The sequence below is a fragment of the Scyliorhinus torazame genome, chromosome 6, assembly GCF_047496885.1.
Source record: "Scyliorhinus torazame isolate Kashiwa2021f chromosome 6, sScyTor2.1, whole genome shotgun sequence".
Classification (NCBI taxonomy): Eukaryota; Metazoa; Chordata; class Chondrichthyes; order Carcharhiniformes; family Scyliorhinidae; genus Scyliorhinus; species Scyliorhinus torazame.
This window is the reverse complement of record NC_092712.1, coordinates 221,965,836-221,986,751: the sequence shown is the minus strand read 5'-3', so window position 1 is coordinate 221,986,751 and position 20,916 is coordinate 221,965,836. Positions and strand designations below refer to the sequence as shown.

Sequence of the window (20,916 nt, the reverse complement as noted above, 5' to 3'; positions counted from 1 at the left end):
GTCACAGGCAGCTCTCTGATCCATTTACCCTTTTTATCTGCCCTTCATGTTTCAGGCATTGGCTCAGCTGAATGGAAGGGTCCAGCCTTTGGTGAATGGAATCAACGCAAACAGGACTAAATGGGAGGAGCTTTACACAATGTACCGTCAGTCCCATGGTGCCGCAGATGCTGCTAATTGCACACTGAAGATTGAAGCAATCAACTAGTGCAATTCAGACCGTAACATGTTTCTGGCCTGACCTTACACTACATTAGGTGGTTTGGCCCTCTGGCAGATGGAATGTTAATGACAATGATGCAAATACTGAGAATCATCAATATTACTTTGGCCACAGAATGAACCTTCAGCTACATTACCATAAATTCCATCTGCGCGGACACTGAAGAAAAGCTCAGAATTTGGGCATTGACTGGAGATCTCCATTGCAAATATTCAACAACAAAATAAACACAAACACCAGATATGGACCATTTCACACACATCCCATCATGCAGTGCTATGTTTGATACCTAAGAGCATCCAGTAATTACTGCAGTGATTAAAATCATCATCTGCCATCTGCTATAGCAACATTCTTTTGGTGCCTCAAAAGAAAAACTGTTATTGCCGAGACAGCTTTATTAAAGTGAATTCCAGTTAAATCTGTTGGCAGCAGGGTTCGCTGTCAGACTGACAAAAGCTTTACTAATGTTAAAGGCAAGGTGCTAGCCCAACAAGAAACTGCTCTCAAAACAGAGCATTGTGGGATAAATCCAAGGGACTTCATTTGAAATGTCACCCTTGGGACATTTCTGAATATTAATTGAAGCATCAATTTCTCATCAGTTTTCAGGGCCTTTGATCATGTGCATAAATGAATAGATCAGTCTTTTAATGGGATGATTCAAACTGCATGTATAAACTTACTTTTAAGGCTAAGTGGGTATATAGTGGTTACCACTATTCGCTGCTGCCTGTTCTGGGGGTCATAATTATTTTGCCACATGATCCACAATCAGTTCCTTCATGTCCCATTGCCGAGGCAGTGACTTGCACATCATCAAATAGCTATTTTTGAGCTTGCTCATGGTAACTATGCATGAGTGATCCCAAAATTGATTAATTTTACAGAAATAGAATGAAATGGTATTGAGGCACAACTGACATGATTTAAAGATCATCTAATGTTGCCTGACGTGTATCTGATTTTTAAAACAAAACTTCTTCTGCTTCTCAGTGTGTTGAAGTGAGCCACTGAGAACGTGAGGAGTTAATGTGACCTCAGCTGGGCCAATACTAGTCACACAATAACTGACCTCAGAATGTGTGGGCAAGAGGGAAAATCAGCAAGAGATCTTGCCCCTCATCACTCCAATTATTTAGCATCCAATATCCTTTTTTCTTTCATTTAAAAAAATATATATATTTATTAAAGTTTTTTAACAAAACAATTTTTTCCCCCTACAAACAATAAACCCGCCCCCCCCCCCCCCCCCCCCATAACAAAATAACACAAAATCGCCCTGAGCAAGATGTATACATGGTAAGATGATATAATTACATAGCTTTATACACTGGCTCTCGCCCATTCGTGCCAGTTTCCCCCACCCTCCATGTTATCCCCCGCTCATCCGTCCCCTCAAACAATCCCTCGTTCCCCCCCCCCCCCCCCCAGGGTTGCTGCTGCTGACCGACCTTCCTCTAACGCTCTGCGAGGTAGTCTAGGAACGGTTGCCACCGCCTGTAGAACCCCTGCGCAGACCCCCTTAAGGCAAACTTAATCCTCTCCAACTTTATGAACCCAGCCATGTCGTTTGTCCAGGCCTCCACGCTAGGGGGCTTCGCCTCCTTCCACATTAGCAAGATCCTCCGCCGGGCTACCAGGGATGCAAAGACCAGAATGCCGGCCTCTTTCGCCTCCTGCACTCCCGGCTTGTCCACTACTCCAAATATTGCTAGCCCCCAGCTTGGCTTGACCCGGACTTTCACCACCTGAGATATTGCTCCCGCCACTCCTCTCCAGAACCCCTCCAGTGTCGGACATGTCCAGAACATGTGGACATGGTTCGGCGGGCTCCCTGAACATCTTCCGCATCTGTCCTCTACCCCAAAGAACCTACTCAACCTCGCCCCCGTCAGGTGCGCTGTGTGAACCACCTTAAATTGTATCAGGCTGAGCCTGGCACATGAGGAGGAGGAATTAACCCTACCCAGGGCGTCAGCCCACAAACCTTCCTCGATCTCCTCCCCCAGCTCCTCCCATTTAACCTTCAATTCTTCTGCTAGCACTTCCCCCTCTTTCATCTCTTGGTGTATTGCCGAAACCTTGCCCTCCCCGACCCATACACACGAGATCACCCTGTCTTGAATTTCTTGTGTCGGGAGCAGCGGGAATTCCCGACCTGTCGCCTCACAAAAGCCCTCACCTGCATATATCTGAATGCATTTCCCGGGGGTAGCTCAAACTTCTCCAGTGCCCCTAGGCTCGCAAATGTCCCGTCGATGAACAGGTCCCCCATTCTTCTAATCCCCGCCCGATGCCATCTTCCCCGGGACAAACCGGTGGTTACCCCTGATCGGGGACCACACCGAGGCTCCCACTGCACCCCTGTGCCGTCTCCACTGGCCCCAGATCCTTAACGTTGCCGCCACCACCGGGCTCGTGGTGTACTTTGATGGCAAGAGCGGCAGCGATGCCGTCACCAGCGCCCCCAAGCTCGTTCCTTTGCAGGACGCCATCTCCATCCTCTTCCATGCCGCCCCCTCTCCCTCCATAACCCACTTACGGATCATCGCCACGTTTGCTGCCCAGTAGTAGCTCCCTAGGTTTGGCAGCGCCAGCACTCCTCGGTCCCTACTGCGTTCCAGGAACCCTCTCCTTACCCTCGGGGTCTTGTTCGCCCACACAAACCCCATAATACTCCTACCTACTCTCTTGAAAAAGCCCTTGGTAATCACGATGGGGAGGCACTGGAACACAAACAAAAACTTCGGAAGGACCACAATTTTGACTGACTGCACTCTACCCACCAACGAGAGCGGCAACATGTCCCATCTTTTGAAGTCCACCGCCATTTGGTCCACCAACCTCGTCAGATTCAATTTGTGTAGGGCCCCCCAGCTCCTCGCTATCTGGATCCCTAGATACCGAAAACTCCCCTCCGCCCTCCTCAGCGGTAGGTCCCCTATCCCTCTTGGTCCCCTGCCTGTTGTACAAAAAGCTCGCTCTTCACTACATTGAGCTTATAGCCCGAGAACTCCCTCAAAGTCTGCATGACCTCCACCATCCCCTCCATTGGGTCCGCCACGTACAGCAGCAGGTCATCCGCGTATAGCGACACCCGATGCTCTTCCCCGCGGACCACCCCCCTCCATTTATTAGACTCCCTCAGTGATATGGCCAAGGGTTCGATCGCCAATGCAAACAACAGGGGGGACAGAGGGCACCCCTGCCTCGTTCCTCGGTACAGCCAAAAGTACTCTGACCTCCGCCGGTTCGTCACCACACTTGCCACCGGGGCGCTGTAAAGGAGCTTAACCCGGCTAATAAACCCTCCCCCGAACCCAAACCTACGCAACACCTTCCAGAGGTACTCCCACTCTACTCGGTCAAAGGCCTTTTCCGCGTCCATGGCTGCCACTATCTCCGCCTCTCCCTCCTCCGATGGCATCATTATCACGTTTAAGAGCCGCCGCACATTCGTATTTAATTGCCTGCCCTTTACAAATCCCGTCTGGTCCTCATGTATCACCCCCGGGACACAGTCCTCAATCCTCGTGGCCAGCACTTTTGCCAATAGCTTAGCGTCCACATTAAGGAGCGAAATCGGCCTGTGCATAGAATCATAGAATCTACAGTGCAGAAGGAGGCCATTTGGCCCATCGAGTCTGCACCGGCTCTTGGAAAGAGCACCCCATCCAAGCCCATACCCCCCCACCCTATCCCCATAACCCAGTAACCCCACCCCAACGGCAATTTTGGACACTAAGGGGCAATTTTTTAGCATGGCCAATCCACCTAACCCGCACATCTTTGGACTGTGGGAGGAAACCGGAGCACCCGGAGGAAACCCACGCACACACGGGGAGGATGTGCAGACTCCGCACAGACAGCGACCCAAGCCGGGAATCGAACCTGGGACCCTGGAGCTGTGAAGCAATTGTGCTAACCACTATGCTACCATGCTGCCCATGTACGATCCACATTGCAGTGGGTCCTTGTCTCGCTTCAGAATCAAGGAAATTGTCGCCTCCGACATTGTCGGGGGCAGGGTCCCCTCCTCTCTTGCCTCGTTAAAGGTCCTCACTAGTAGCGGGGCCAACAGGTCCACATACTTTCTATAGAACTCCACCGGGAACCCGTCCGGCCCCAGGGGCCTTCCCCGCCTGCATGCTCCCCAAACCCTTACTCGGCCCCTCCAACCCGATTGGTGCCCCCAAACCAGCCACCTCTTGCTCCTCCACCCTCGGGAACCGCAGTTGGTCCAGGAATCTTCTCATCCCCTCTTTCCCCCCTGGAGGCTGGGATCTGTACAGCTCTTCATAGAAGGCCTTGAATACCTTGTTTATTTCCATTGCACTCTGGGCCATGGCTCCCCCACCATCTTTGACTCCCCCTATTTCCCTCGCTGCCGCCCTCTTACCGAGCTGGTGTGCCCCCTGCTCCTTTTTCCACTGTGCCTCCGCCTTCCCCGTGGTCAACAGGTCAAACTCCGTCTGGAGCCGTCGCCTTTCCCCAAGTAATCTTTCCTCCGGGGCCTCTGCGTATCTCCTGTCCACTCGCAAAATTTCCCCACTAACCTCTCCCTTTCCCTGCCCTCTGTCTTCTTCCTATGAGCCCTGATGGAGATTAGCTCTCCCCTGATCACCGCCTCCCATACCACCCCCACTCGCACCTCCCCGTTGTCGTTGGCCTCCAGGTACCTTTCAATACACCCCCTTACCTTCCCACACACCACCTCATCTGCCAGCAGTCCCACATCCAACCGCCACAGTGGGCGTTGGTCCCTCTCCTCTCCCAGCCCCATTTCCACCCAGTGCGGGGCATGGTCCGAAACGGCTATGGCCGAATACTCCGTCCCCTCCACCCTCGGGATGAGCACCCTGCCCAGCACAAAGAAGTCTATCCGGGAGTATGCCTTGTGCACGTGGGAGAAGAAAGAAAATTCCCTGGCCTGCGGTCTTGCAAACCTCCATGGGACCACTCCCCCCATCTGGTCCATAAACCCCCTGAGCACCCTGGCCTCCGCCGGCCTCTTTCCCGTCCTTGATCTGGAATGGTCTAGTGCTGGATCCAGCACTGTATTAAAGTCCCTTCCCATTATCAGTCCTACCTCCAGGTCCGGGATGCGCCCCAACATGCGCTTCATGAATCCAGCATCATCCCAGTTCGGGGCGTATATATTTACCAACACCACCCGCGTCCCTTGCAACCTACCACTCACCATCACGTATCTCCCTCCATTGTCTGCTACGATAGTCTTGGCCTCAAATGACACATGTTTTCCCACCAGAATTGCCACCCCTCTATTTTCCGCATCCAGTCCTGAGTGAAATACCTGTCCTACCCATCCCCTTCTTAACCTAACCTGGTCCGCCACCTTCAGGTGTGTTTCTTGGAGCATAGCCACGTCTACCTTCAGTCCCTTCAAGTGCGCGAACACTCGAGCCCTCTTCACCGGTCCATTCAGGCCCCTCACGTTCCACGTTATCAGCCGGATTGGAGGGGCTTTCACCCCACCGCCGACTAGCCATCTTCTTTTCTGGGCCAGTCCCGTGTCCGCGTCTCCCTCACCCTCCAGGCCCCCAACCGGGGGACCTCCGTCCCGGCCACCTCTTCTGTGTCCCATTCCCTTTCAGCCAGTGCAGCAGTAACCCTGTTTCCTTCCCCCCCCCCCCCCCGCTAGATCCCTGTCTAGCTTTTTTGCTCCCCCATATCACTCCCGTAAGTCAGCTGACGCCATCCCTTTGACTCCCCCCCCCCCCCCCCCCCCCCGTGTGGGAATCTCCCCATCAGTCGACGTTCCCCCTCCCACCTTTCTTCCCGCGCGCGGGAGAAAACCCCTGCGCTTTCCAGAGCCTGCCCCGCCGCCCCTGACGCAGCTTCTGTTGCGGCCTTGTCTCTCGTCCCCAGCCCATATAACATTCCCTGCGCGTGCTTGCCCCCCTATATACAACCGCCATCATACTTCAACCCTCAAATACCCCCCACCCTCACAAACCCTCAATTAGAGTCCAACTTTTCAGTTAGTATAAAGGTCCACGCCTCTTCGGGCGTTTCGAAGTAGTGGTGTTGGCCATTATATGTGACCCACAGTCGCGCTGGCTGCAACATTCCAAATTTCACTCCTTTCCGATGCAGCACCGCTTTGGCCCGGTTGAAACCCGCTCTCCGCTTAGGGACCTCCCTGCTCCAGTCCGGGTATATTCTGATCTCAGCATTGTCCCACTTGCTGCTCCGCTCCTTCTTGGCCCATTTCAGGACCCTCTCTCTGTCTGTGAACCGGTGAAATCTCACCACCATTGCCCTTGGCGACTCGTTTGCCTTGGGCTTCCTCGCCAGCACCCGGTGCGCCCCTTCCAGCTCCAGCAACCCCGGGGGGGCCTCCGCGCCCATCAGCGCCCCGATCATTGTGCCCGCATATGCCGCGGCGTCGGCCCCCTCCACTCCTTCTGGGAGACGCAGGATCCTCAGATTGTTTCTCCTCGACCTGTTCTCCTGGTCTTCAAGTCTTCCCGCCCATGTTTTGTGTAGCGCCTCGTGTCGCTCCACTTTCATGCCAGGCCCAAGAGCTCATCCTCATTCTCACTCACTTTCTCCTGGATCTTCACCTCATGGGCTTTCTGGGTTGCCCCAAGTCCTTCAATTATTGCCAACATAGGTGCCACCATCTCCTTGCGCAGCTCCTCGAAGCAGCGCTTGATGAATTCTTGCATCTCCTCTTTGTCCCCGGCCGCTGCCATTTTGTTTGTTTTCCCCCTCTTCTCCCGCTGCTCCAGTGTCGTTTTTTTGGCCGTTTCGCTGCGGGTCCGGTCCATACAGGTTAGTGGGGGCCTTCTCTCCTCTCTTCCCCACGGGTTGGCTATATAAAAAGTTCAGTTGGAGCTCTTCTATCGAGCCCGAAATTCCGCCTTCGCGGGAGCTGCCGAATCGTGCGACTTAGCTCCGCATAGCCACAACCGGAAGTCCCTTTTTTCTTTCATGTGATCGCTACTGGAAGGTAACGTATGAACCTGAGATACATATATGGTAGTTAACTTATCTGTGACATCCTAATCATGTTGCATATGTTCCAGGTACTCATGTGAAGAATATGAACCCCAGTGAAATAATGCAGATGCCCACAGAAAGGCAAGCAGTATGAATTACTGATGCTTGAGGAAAATAAAAAACCAGGGGGAAAAATATTTAATTGTCACTGGCTTGTACTCGGTGATTTTTTAAAAATTCACTTACAGTGTGTGGGCATCACTGGCTAGGAAATCTTTTATTGCCCATCCCTAATTGCCCTTCAGAAGGTGGTGTTGAGCTGCCTTCTTGAACCGCTGCAATGCCTGAGGTGTAGGTACACCCATAGTTCTGTTAAGGAGGGAGTTCCAGGATTTTGATCCAGCGACAGTGAAGGAACGGCGATATATTTCAGCGTCAGGATGGTGAGTGACTTGGAGGGGACCCTCCAGGTGGAGGGGTTCCCAGGTATCTGCTGCTCTTGTCCTTCTAGATGGTAGTGGCCTTGGGTTTGGAAGGTGCTGTCTAAGGAACCTTGGCGAGTTACTGCAGTGCATATTATATGGTACACACAGGTGCCACGGTTCATCGGTGGTGGAGGGATTGAATGTTTGTGGAAGAGGTATCAGTCAAGCGGGCTGCTTTGGCCTGGCTGGTGTTGAGCTTCTTGAGTGTTGTTGGAGCTGCACTCATCCAGATGAGTGGAGAGTATTCATTGCAGCGCTGAATTGAGCCTTGTAGGTGGTGGACTGGGTCTGGGGGGTCAGAAAGTGAGTTACTCGCCATAGGAGTCCTTGCCTATTACCTGCTCTGGTAGCCACAGTATTAATATGGCTGGTCCAGTTCATTTTTTGATCAACCCCCAGGATGTTGATTGTGGGGGATTTAATGATGGTAATTGTTGTGTTCAGTGATATGGCCGTTATAATGAGGTGCAGAGAACATCTAATTGTTTAACTAGAAAGATGATTTATTCACAAACACATGGAAAGATAACTATACAGATAACTATACAGCCAATAACTATTAAATTAATTCAGTGAATTCTGCTATAACTACTCTAAAGTGTGATTATCTTCTTGTACATCTGCTACCAACTGACGGGTATCTCAAGTCACGTGAAGGATGTCTGATGCCACCAGCTGGTTGGAAGTCACATTACAAACTATCTGCAAGACTGTGCACCGGCATATCACCACATCCCCCTTCCTTTGGAAATGTTAATGTTTATATTTGAATATAACTTACAAAATCATGATCTATATTACTATTTTACACATGTTTTATATATATATATATACACAACTGCGCTTTAAACAACATGCCTGATGAACGTGTCCCTGGTGCACAGCTTATTGTACATCTACGATTGCCTCGCCCTGTTGATCTTCTGGGCTCTGATCAGTTTCCTGACATCGCTTTTGCTTCTGGAATACCGGTTTTCTTGCAGGTCTTTTTCTTAACACCGTGTTTAGCCTCTTGACTCGGTGCATCCTGAAGACCAGTTTCCTAGCTTCTCTTGCTTGCATCACCAGCTTCTTTAATTTTTCAACACAATGCTTTTTTTTCGGCGACACGTAGTTTCACTTTCTGGCCTGTCATCCACATTGCTGATGTCTTCTTGTTTAGTACTACAGGTGGGACTCAAAGTATCCCCCACTCTCCTTTTCTTTTTTGTGTGAAGGATCCTGTGGGTGTGCCTCTTTTGCTGTTTGGTTTTGGTTGCACCCGTCCTGTCACTGGAGTGTGCCATGGGAATGGTTGCTTGTGGATCGGCTGTGGAGACGCCTAGTGCAGGCATACTTGTGAGGGACTGTGCAGTCATGGTTAAGTCTGCATCTTCAGTAGCGGGCTGCAGAGCCTCGCACTCTGGTGTCTGGGTTGGCTCCACGTCCCCAATGTTGGGTGCTGCTCCCTCATCCTGTGATTGAGCCCCAAGTGATGGCTCCTCGTCATTCGAAATGAGAATGTATAGGTCAACTTTTCCTGAAGAGCCGCATTGTGGCACATCCTCGTCTGGCAGTATGATGTATGTTTCGTCTGTTGTTGTGGAGCTGTATATAGATACAACCATCTGCTCCTCTAGCATGTCTTTTGGTGGAGTGGCCTCGAGTATTGGGGAGTCCACTACCGGAACCATTTTGTGGGCCAGAGATGATTCACCATATGCCTCTGGAGCCAGTTTCTCCAGGATGGGAACGATTTCTTCCTTTATCAGTCTGTTCTGAGCTGAGTTGCTCGCATCTGAAATGTCTGCTTCTGCAATCTCACTTTCAGTCTCTGCATATGCCATCTTAGAGCTTTCACACTTCTCGGTGTCCTGGGCAGACTGGGCATCCCTTGTGATCACCTCATCACTCCCACCAAACTACCGGTATAACATTTCATAGTCGTCCTCATCTAGCTTACCATCTGAGTCTCCGCTTTTCTCCTTGTACTCATGATCCTCGTAATTACCATCGTAGTAATCATGATTGGAGTCATCATCATCTGCAATGAATTATGTGTTCACGCAAGAGACGACCCATTTTGAAGTCATCAGCGAGTTTTGCTGCAGAACTTGTACTTAACACTCCATGCTCTGGAACATCAGGAGGGCTGAAGAAGTTGAAGAATGATTCATTTGATACAGTTTTAGTAACTGTTTTACGAGCATTCTGACCCTCTGGCTCTGCTTCGTTTTAATAGTTTTCAATATGACATTTTTCCTTCTTGAAATGAAATGAAAATGAAAATCGCCTATTGTCACAAGTAGACTTCAATGAAGTTACTGTGAAAAGCCCCTAGTCGCCACATTCCAGCACCTGTTCAGGGAGGCCGGTATGGGAATTGAACCCGCGCTGCTGGCCTTGTTCTGCCAACTGTTTAGCCCACTGTGCTTTTATCAATGTGCCGTTCAGCATCACTAGGGTCGCCCATCTGGTTTTGATGGCATCAGGTTTATCATTACTATTGTTATGACATGTCAGTAAGACTTCTTCACTTTTCTCTGTCGGACTCATCATGTCCTTGTTTGAAATGATATCAATGAAGAACTGTTCTTCAGGGGACATCTCATCAACTGCGTTGACTGATCTTGTTTGGTCCACTGTAGGACACAAAAAACATTGTTTCGCAAAATGATTTGTACGGCCACACTTGGAACATACTTTTCCATATGCTGGACATTGACATGGCCCATGACGTTTGCCACATCTCTGGCATAAAATGGCAGGCCCAGTCGGTCGCTTATAATGGCCGCCCGCACTGAGACCATGTTTTTTATTGAACTCCGTCACGGTGTTGATGGCGCTGACATCTTTTTCCATATTAGCACCAAAATGTTTCAAGCTCAGTGTACTGATCTGCTGTGCAGCCAGCTCACTCGCGTGGCAGATCTTAATAGCATTTTCTAATTTCAGGTCTTCTCACAGAGTTTATCATTCGATATCCCAAACACTATTTGGTCGCAGATCATCGATGAATTTAGATAGCTGAAATTGCAGGATTGGGCCTTCAGCCTCAAGTCGGTTACAAAGCTATCAAAAGATTTGCCTAGTTTTTGGGTACGCGTAAGAAATATGTTTTTCTTCGGAGAGCAGTGCCGATCAAAGTACTTTATCGCCTCGTCATAGCTCTTGCTTTTCTCTTCGCTATCCAAAGCAAAGGTACCATGTTGTGTTCTGTAATGTGGCCATTGTAATGAGGTACACAGAACATCTAGTTGTAAAGTTGATTTATTAACAAATACGTGGAAAGACAACTATACAGTCAATAACTATTAAATTAATTCAGTGAATTCTACTGGAACAACTGTAAGTGCGACTATCCTCTCGTACGTCCTACTACCAACTGACGGGTATCTCAAGTCACGTGAAGGATGTCTGATGCCACCAGTTGGTAGGAGGTTGAATTACCAACTATCTACAAGACTGTGCACAGGCATATCACCACAGTAAAGCCATTGAATGGCAAGGGGCAATGATTGGATCCTCTCTTGCAGGAGATTGTCATTGCCTGGCACTTGTATGGCACAAATGTAACTTGTCACCCCAAGCCTGGATATTCCCCAGGTCTTGCTGCATTTGGACATGGGCTGCTTCATTATCTGAGGAGCCGCGAATGGTGCTGAACATTGTGCAGTCATCTGCAAACATCCTCACTTCTGACCCTATGATGGAAGGGAGGCCAATGAGAAAGCAGCTGAAGATGGTTGGGCCTGGGAAACTACCCTGATGAACTCCTGCAGTGATGTCCTGAAGCTGAGATGATTGATGTCCAACCTACACAACCATCTTCCTTTATGCCAGGTTTGACTCCAACCAGCAGATGTTTTTGCTTGATTCTCATTGACTCCAGTTTTGCTAGGGCTCCATGATGCCATACTCGGCCCAATGCTGACTTGGTGTCAAGGGCAGTCACTCTCACCTCAGCTCTGGCATTCAGCTCTTTTGTCCATGTTTGAACCAAGGCTGTAATGAGGTCAGGAGCTGAGTGATCGTGGCAGAACCCAAACTGAGCGTCCGAGAGCAGGTTATTGCTGAGTAAGTGCTGCTTGAAAGCACTGTTCATGATCACTTTGCTGATGTGGAGAGTAAACTGATAGGGCAGTAATTGGCTGGTTTGGATTTGTCCAGTTTCTTGTGTACAGTGCCCACCTGGTCAATTTTCCACATTGCCGGATAGATGCTAGTATTACAGCTGTACTGGAACTGCTTTGCTGGGGTGTGGCAAATGTGGAGCACAAGTCTTCAGTACTATTGCTGGAATATTGTCAGGGCCCATAGCCTTTGCAGCAGCCTTCAGCCGTTTCTTGATATCACGTGGAGTGAAATCACATAAAGTGAACCGTATTGGCTAAGGACTGAGATCTGTGATGCTGGGGTCCTTAGGAGGAGACCTAAATGGATCATCCACTCGTCACTACTGGCTGAAGATTGTTGCGAATGCTTCAGTCTCGTCTTTTGCACAGATGTGCTGGGCTCCTCCATCATTGAGGGTGGGGATATTAGTGGAGCCTCCTCCTCCAGTGAGTTGTTTATTTACCCATCACTATCCACAAATGGATATGGCAGGACTGCAGAGCTTAGATCTGATGCATTCATTGTGGAATTGCTTAGCTCTATTACTTGCAGCTAATACTGTTTGGCAAACAAGTGCTGTAGCTTCACCAAGTTGACACCTCATTTTTCACTGTGCCTGTTGCTGCCCCTGGGCATGCTCTCCTCCACTCTTCATTAAACCAGGGTTGATCCCTTGGCTTGGTGGTAATGGTAGAGTGGGGGATATGTCGGGCCATGAGGTTGCAGATTGTGGTTGAATACAATTCTGCTGCTGCTGATGGCCCACAGCGACTCATGGCGGCCCAGTTTTGAATTGTTAGATTTATTTGAAGTCTATCCCATTTAGCATGGTAGTAGTGCCACACAACACGATGGAGAGTATCCTCAATGTGAAGAAGGGACTTTGTCTCCACAAGGACTGGGTGGTGGTTACTTCTAATAATACTGTCATGAACAGATGCATCTACAACAGCCAGGTTGGTGAGGATGAGGTCAAGTATGTTTTTCCCAGGCAGCACGGTGGCACAGTGGTTAGCATTATTGCCTACGGCGCTGAGGACCCGGGTTTGAATCCTGGCCCTGGGTCACTGTCCGTGTGGGCTTTGCACATTCGCCCTGTGTCTGCGTGGGTTTCGCCCCCACAACCCAAAAGCTGTGCAGGATAGGTGGATTGGCAAAAATAATTGGGTACCCTAAAAAAAATGTTTTTCAGTATGTTTTCTCTATTGTTGGTCCCCTCATCACCTACTGCAGTCCCAGTCTAGCAGCTATGGCCTTTAGGACCCAGCCAGCTTGGCATGTGGTGGTACTACCGAGCCACTCTTGGTGTTGGACATTGAAGTCCCCCACTCAGAGCATATTCTCAGTGCTTCCTCCAAGTGGTGTTCAACATGGAGGAGCACTGATTCATCAGCTGATGGTGGCAGCTACATGGTAATCAGCAGGAGGTTGCCTTACCCATGTTTAACCTGAAGCCATGAGACTTCATGGGGTCCACAATTAATGTTGAGGACTCCCAGGGCAACCTGGACTCTATACCACTGTGTCGCCAACTCTGCTGGGTCTATCCTGTCAGTAAGACAGGACATACCCAGGAATGGGAAAGTGGTGTCTGGAACATTGTACAGTATGATTCTATGAGTATGACTAAGTCAGGCTCTTGCTTGACTGGTCTGTGAGACAGCTCTCCCACCTTTGGCACAAGCCCCGAGATGATAGTAAGGAGCACTTTGCAGGATCGGCAGGACTGGGATTACCGGTTTTTTTCCAGTGTGTAGGTCGATGCCAGGATCCATCCGGTTCCATTCCTTTTTTGTGTTTTTATAGCGGTTGAATACAGCGGAGTGGCTTGGTAGACCATTTCAGAGGGTATTCAAGAGTCAACCACTTTGCTGTGGTCCGGAGTCACATGTAGGCCAGACCAGGTAAGGATGGCAGATTTCTTTCCCTAAAGGGCATTTTCCAACAATCAACATTGGTTTCAAGGTCATCAGACTTTTAATTCCAGATATTTTATTGAGTTTAGGTTCCACCATCCACTGTGGTGGGATTCAAACCCGGGTCTCCAGATAATTACCTGGGTCATTACTAGTCCAGTGACAATACCCTACGCCACTGAGGTTTACCAATTCTACAAACATATTCTATCTTTGGAAACTTTCATCATTATAGTAAACATTGTGCACTAATTCAATATAGGACTTGTACAGTCCATCTGCTTTTGATATGCTAAAGATGTAATCCTCCCTCCTCCTCCTCTTACACTTGTAAGAAGGAATGCTCATAGGGATTAGGATTTGGAGCATTGGACCTCCAGTGTTGTGCGTGGGGGGGGGGGGGGGGGGGGGGGAGGCGCCTTATAACTCCCCCTGGAGGCCAATGCGTGCACATACACGAGAGCAGCAGGTACCTGGGGACCCCACCACCCTGACTTGGAAATATATCGTCGTTCCTTCACTGTCGCTGGGGTAACATCCTGGAACTCCCTAAGAGCATAGTGGGTGTACCTACACCTCCAGCACTGCAGTGGTTCATGAAGGCAACTCACCACCATCTTCTGAAGGGCAACTAGGGATGGGCAATAAATGCTGGCTGAACCAGCAACGCCCACATCCCATAAATGAATAGTAAACAGTTTTTTAGAAAGAGGTTCAGTCTATTCGTCTCTCTGAGAAATAAGGGATAAAAGCTTCCCATAGATAAGGGACAGCACGGTCGCACAGTGGTTAGCACAGTTTCTTCACAGCTCCAGGGTCCCAGGTTCAATTCCCGTCTTGGGTCACTGTCTGTCCAGAGTCTGCATGTTCTCCCTGTGTCTGCGTGGGTTTCCTCCGGGTGCTCCGGTTTCCTCCCACAGTCCAAAGATGTGCAGGTTAGGTGGATTGGCCATTCTAAATTGCCCTTAGTGTCCAAAAAGATGAGCTGGGATTACGGAGATAGGGTGGAGGCGTGGGCTTAGGTAGGGTGCTCTTTCCAAGAGCTGGTGCAGACTTGATGGGCCGAATGGCCTCCTTCTGCACTGTAAATTCTATGATTCAATGAAGCATAGAATTGACAGTGCAGAAGGAGGCCACTCGGCCCATCGAGTCTGCACCGGTCCCTGGAAAGAGCACCCTACCTAAGGGTGCTCTTAAGGGACAGAGGATAAATAGTCAAAATATAGGACAATCCCTTAAAATACAGAATAGTTGGTCACCCAGCTCAGCACTGGATGCATATGGGATAGAAGGATCTGTTCCTGTGTTTTAAATTATAATACCAATTTGATGAAAATTGTTGAATATGAGTGGCAGCTAGGTTCAGTTGGTCGCACCCTCACCTCTGAGATGCAAGTTTGTAGGACAAATCCTAAACTAGGACATGAGTATATAATCTAAGTTGATACTTCATCACAGTATTGGCAGGTGTGCTGTTTGCCAGATGTGCTGCATTTTGGATGAGATATTGGACCATACCTTACTGGCTCCAAAGCGTCGGATTTGAGGGGTACCCCAATGACACGCTGGGGAATCCCTCTTGGAAATTCCCAGGTCAGGGTTTACCCGGCATTTGTCCCTGAACAGTTGTGCTGGGCTGGGAACCATCTGACACAACAAATTAAATCGCTAACTTCAGATGGTTCTGCCAGTTTTATCCTCATAGTTACTCTGAAAGAGTTAGAAGAAAGAAAAAGCACTTCTAAATTGGGAGTAAATATTTAAACGCCCAGACTGAGCCCTGCACAGATCACCTCCCAACCCCCAAGAGGCCTCAACACCACCTCCCCAACTAAACAATCCATCCCCACAGTATCCCTACATCCCTGAATGGGTTTCTCCAAACCCCCCTACCCCCACTTTCCTGAGTCGGGTGAGGCAGGCACTTTCTGTTTCAAGCACAGGTAAATCGCTAGGGAGTGGCAGCCCACCAATAATTCCCACTCCGAGGAAGGTACAGGCCAATAACCAGGCACAAACTTGCAACTCAGACGGAAGTAAACATTCCATTTATGCCATTCTGGAGCAGCAGGGTATCCTGATCCTCTTAGTATCCTGATGAACATTCTTCCCTCAACTACCATTGTCAAAAAACAGATTAACTGGTTATTATCTCATTTATTGTTTGTGCGACCTTTCCCGACATAACGACAGTGACTGGAGTTCAAAATGAATTTATTTGTTATTAAGTGCCTTGGGCACGCTAAGGCATAGAAGGCAATCCTCTCCCGAGTTGTAAATTTAAGAGCTGGGGCACTTTTTAGTGAATACCACCCCCCACCCCCTCTCTCCCCAACCCCTCATTATCTATTAGTTAAGAGTTGTGTACTCCTGTTTTTTGGGCTATATGCCTATGGGAAAAAGGATCAGACATCTGTGGCGCATAAAGCAGTCATCTGATCATATATCACTAAAATATAAAAATAATTGATACTCACCAGCATTGAAATTGTGGTGTTGACCAAAGTTCCATCTTTCATAGGCAGGCGGGAGAATAGACTCTTCAGAGTGATAATGATTCGCAATAGGACTGCATGATGTGTAAGGTCACTGACAGTATTACAATGAAAGCAGAAGAGTCTCTTTATCCCATTGACAATACATCGTTGGAGGTAATTTAAAAAGCAAACTCAAAAGAATTAATGCAGTAAATAATTACAGCAAAGCCAGTGAAATATAGCAGTGCAACATTGTTGTGGCATTTTGAGAGTGCATTTTGAACACCCTGGAAAATAGTTGGTTAACCAGAGCAAAGGTGATGCATGTAAGCCACTGGAGAGAGTATGTGCCAGTCAGACTCAGACTCAGCACGTGTTTTGTAGCTATCTCTTAACCAAAAGCAATTTTAGATTGGGTGTGTCAAATAAACTTGTGTAATTGTCGAATAAATGTTCGAAGTACTGTGTGAACAAATGTCACAACTGTTTTGATTGATATAATTGACCACTGAAGTTCTCTGAGGAAAGCATGTAATCACTATTATGTACATCATTGTGGATCCCAGCTGTTAACTGGAAGAGGAAAAGAGCTGTAACAGAAAAACATTGCAGTGTAATAAACTGTTGGATGGGCTGCTTTTAAGAGCATTTGTGAAAGACTTGAAAGTATGTGACAAATGAATATTGACAGCTACCGAACCACTCATTTCAAAGAAACCAAATTGAGACAATAAAATGTTTTTTTACTCTAATTTTATTGGAGAAGGAATGTTTATAGTTTTAGAATGTGGTGTGTCATTGTGCATGTCTCAATCCTTCTAAAAATCTTAACAGGACATTTTATACTCATTGCATTTGCACAGTAATTTAAAATATCATCTGCAGTGTAATTGGCAGCAGTTATAGTTTGGAATATATTCAAAGACAGTTCAAAGACAAATCAGTCACAGCTTCTGTTCCTTGTTTATGTAACTATTGAATTAACACTTAATGAGACTGATTAATTAATGACATCTGATTCAAGGCTGTTGTTTCACAGGGCAATTGTTTCCTCCATGTATATTTGCATTTACCAAATTCCCGAATGATGGAATAGAAACCTCAGCTTCATATGAAGTTGTATATTCAACCAACTAACCCAAGTACCATGAGATTAAAGTATTGTTTCAGGTAAAAAAATTATATAAAAATGGAGGAATATCTCATTTTAGTTGATGCCATATTGCATTATTCTCTGAGAGTGAAGATCTTGGAAGAGGTTAACAAATGCCAAGCGGATGATCCATCTCAGCCTACTCCTGAAATCTCCTTCATTATGGAAGCCAGTTTTCAGCCAGTTCAATTCACACCATATGATATCAAGAAATGACCAATGCCTGACAATACCTATGTTTTAATGCCCAATAGTGTCCAGGCCTTGGTGCTCAAGGCTTGTTTTCCAGCATTAGCTGCACCTCTAACCAAGCTGTTACAGTTAAACTGCAACACATTCCTGACAATTCTTGAAAACATGAAAAATTTAACCCAGCTAATTGCCGCTCCGTCAGTGTATCCTCGATCATCAACAAAATGATGGAAGAAGTCATCGACAGTACCGTCAAGTGGCACTTACTGATAACCTGCTGACTGATGTTTAGTTCAGGTTTCACCAGGATCACTTGGCTCCAGACCTCATTACAGTCTTAATCCAACATGAACAAAGGAGATGAATTCCAGAAGTGAGGTGAGAGTGATTTCCTTAACATTGATGCTGCATTTGACCTGACTGTGGTGTCAAGGAGCTCGAGTAAAATCTAAATCAATGGGCATCAGAGAAAGTCTCTCTACTGACTAGAGTCATGACCAGCATGAAGGAAGAAGGCTGTTGTCTCGGCCCCAGGATCTTGATACAGTGGTTCCCCAGGGCAGTGACCATCCTCAGCTGCATCATTAATGAACTTTCCTTTATCATAGGGTTGAAAGGGGAGATGTTCACAGATGATTGCACATTTCTCAGTTCAATTTGCTGCACCTGAAATAATGAAGCAGTCCTTCCCTACATGGAGCAAAATATTGCTAACATTCTGACTTGGGCTAGTGAGTGGCTAGCAATATTCACACCACAAAAGTGCCAGAAAATAACTTCTTCAATGAGAGAAAGGCTAATAATCTGTCCTTGACAGTCAATGGCATGACCATTGCTGAATGCTTGACCATCAACATTCTGAAGGTTACCATTGATCATATACATGTAAATACTGTGGATACAAGAGCAGTCCAAAGGCAGGAAGTTCTATGCTGACTAACTCACCTGCTGACTTCCAAAGCCTGTCCACCTTCCACAGGGCACAAGTCAGGAGTGTGATGGAATGCTTTCCACTTGCCTGGATAAATGCAGCTCCAACAACACACAAAAGGCTTGACACTGTCCAGGATATAGCAGCTTTCTTCATTCGCACTACATCCAACACCTTAAATATTCACTACCACCATCGCCAATGCACAGTGGCAACCGTATATACCATCAATAAGATTCACTGCAGCAACTTACCACATTGTTTTAGACAACACCCTAGAAACTCAACCATCTAGAAAGACAAAGGCAGCAGATGCGTGGGCGTGGGAACATCGACATGGGAACAAGTTGCCCTCCAGTCACACACCATTCTGACTTGTAAACATATTGTTGTTCCTTCAGCGTCTCTGGGTGAAACTCCTTCCCTATCACCACCGTGGCTGTATCTACCACACAGACTGTAACTGTTCAAGAAGGCAGCTCACTACCTTCTCTAAGGCGATTAGGGATTGGCAATACATGTTAGCCTTCCCAGTGAAGCCCACATGCTGTGAATAATAACATTCAAATCTTACCAACCAATTATGTTATTAGTAAAGAGGTTTTAATTAAATGCAGCATGTTTCTAAAGTAGTACAGATTCATAAAGGGACACAAGGCCACTAGCCACATGTGGCTAATTGGGCATCCAGATTGTGCAGTTTCAATCAGTAAATAAAAAGAGCAATTGCCATTATTATTGGGCATGAGATTGCAACACTCAAATATTTGCTGGTTAAATAGTGCGCCAAAAAGCAGATTATAGAAGTGTTTTTTGATTTTTGTATCGGCTTTACTTCTTTGTTTCCTGCTTATTGGTTGTCCACTGAAATGGTCCAGGGCATGGGTGAAGATGCCAGTCTTCAGCACCATGGAATTCCCATAAAGACTTTAGAGAGGGGAGCCACCACCATAGTTAAGCCAATTCATTGGAATAACTGCTGCAGAGCAACAAACAAAAAGCAAGCCCAACAAATAAGGAATACTGTAACTTCAACTTGGCACAATCATTGCAAAAGGCCAGTGGCATCAATTGCATTCTAAATTGAGAGTAGGGATACATCTGCCACAGCTTGAATGAGTCAATATTCTCAATCATCACTCTGATAAAGTTAAAGTAATGTTAACAACTGCTAGACAAAAATCTACAATCAAAAAGAGGCCATTTGGCCCACCCGGTCTGCATCAGCTCTTTGAATGAGCATTATGACTTAGTGCCATTCTCCTGCCTGAAGCTATAGCTGTATTAAGATGTGCTGTGTGATACATTTATGGCAAAATTCCAAACTTTGGTGAAAGAGAAAGACTGCAATTTTTCACACTGAATGCTGATAGAAATTTACTATGTATGTGTACATGAAGTATATTTACCTGCATTATATGTAAAGTATTTTGACCCAGAATTAATGCATGTGTGATTTTATTAGACATCTGGCTTGGAAATGTTTTTCTCTGAATGTGATTTTAAATGCCCAAGATAAGTAATTCTTTGGGTTATGATTTAATTGTAGTAAAGGTAAACACTAACAATAGATATAAATCAGTATGTTAAAATGAAGAGATATCAGAAAACATTTCTATAATGCTAGCAAGCTGAAGCAAAACTCACAGGTGCTGTCAGAGGGTGGAGGAATGTCCAGCAGCTCCTTTGAAGAGGGTGAGGGTACAATTGGGGAAGTTGGCAGGGTGATAAAATGTCTCAGCGGCAGATAAGAAGATTGTGTGGCCAAAATGAGAATTTAATATTCTACCTCTAAGAACTGTGGGTTGGATCTATCCATGCATTTCAGTCGGCATCAGGTGATAGTATCCTGACATGAAAAATGATATATATACATTAGGGTTCTACAGAACAAACTTGTTCTGTTTCAGCACTTTATTTTTTGCTGCAAGTGGATTTCATGGTTGTTGATAACCTGGAATCCTCTAGGAAGTTGTTAAATGATAACATCCACCCTGAAGGTTTATAAAATTGTTATGGTTGAACATGATGATCGATAATCATTGATTCTTTTCCTGGTACTTCTGTCAAATACATTTTTCTTAGAAAAGAAGAGGATTTTAGTACAGCACTGATGGTGCCTATTAAGGCAAAGTTTAAACAGAAGTTTGTGTTTCATATGTTAATGCAAGAAATTGAACCTACATCTTTCCAGATATTTAAACAGCTTGAAGGGAAATGCTACAACCATACCAGGAATGTTTCTCTGATATAAAGGAAGCAGCTGTGATCATGGCAAGAGAACATTGCTATGTAGCGCTGTGTGCCTAATGCTAATTCACAGCATAATTCTAATTTTATGATCACAAGAATGCTGTATAAGCTTTATGGGGATTCTGGTTTTGTGATATTGTCACTCTTATCAGACTAAGTAGGAAGAATGAAAATATATCAGTTGAACTACATGTCTGCCCCATTTGGTACCTCAAACACAGT

At 46.9% G+C, this 20,916-nt stretch overlaps 1 protein-coding gene across 5 annotated transcripts in view; it reads left to right on the top strand.

Moving 5' to 3' along the window:
* Positions 1 to 644, top strand: part of pde11al (phosphodiesterase 11a, like) — a 476,822-nt gene extending 476,178 nt beyond the window's left edge. For all 5 annotated transcript variants that reach the window (XM_072509449.1, XM_072509448.1, XM_072509447.1 and 2 more), the window contains one exon: positions 56 to 644. In XM_072509449.1, the coding sequence (XP_072365550.1) occupies positions 56 to 208 (153 nt within the window). In that variant the 3' untranslated portion in view covers positions 209 to 644. The remainder of the gene's footprint in view (positions 1 to 55) is intronic.
* Positions 645 to 20,916: the final 20,272 nt, after the last annotated feature.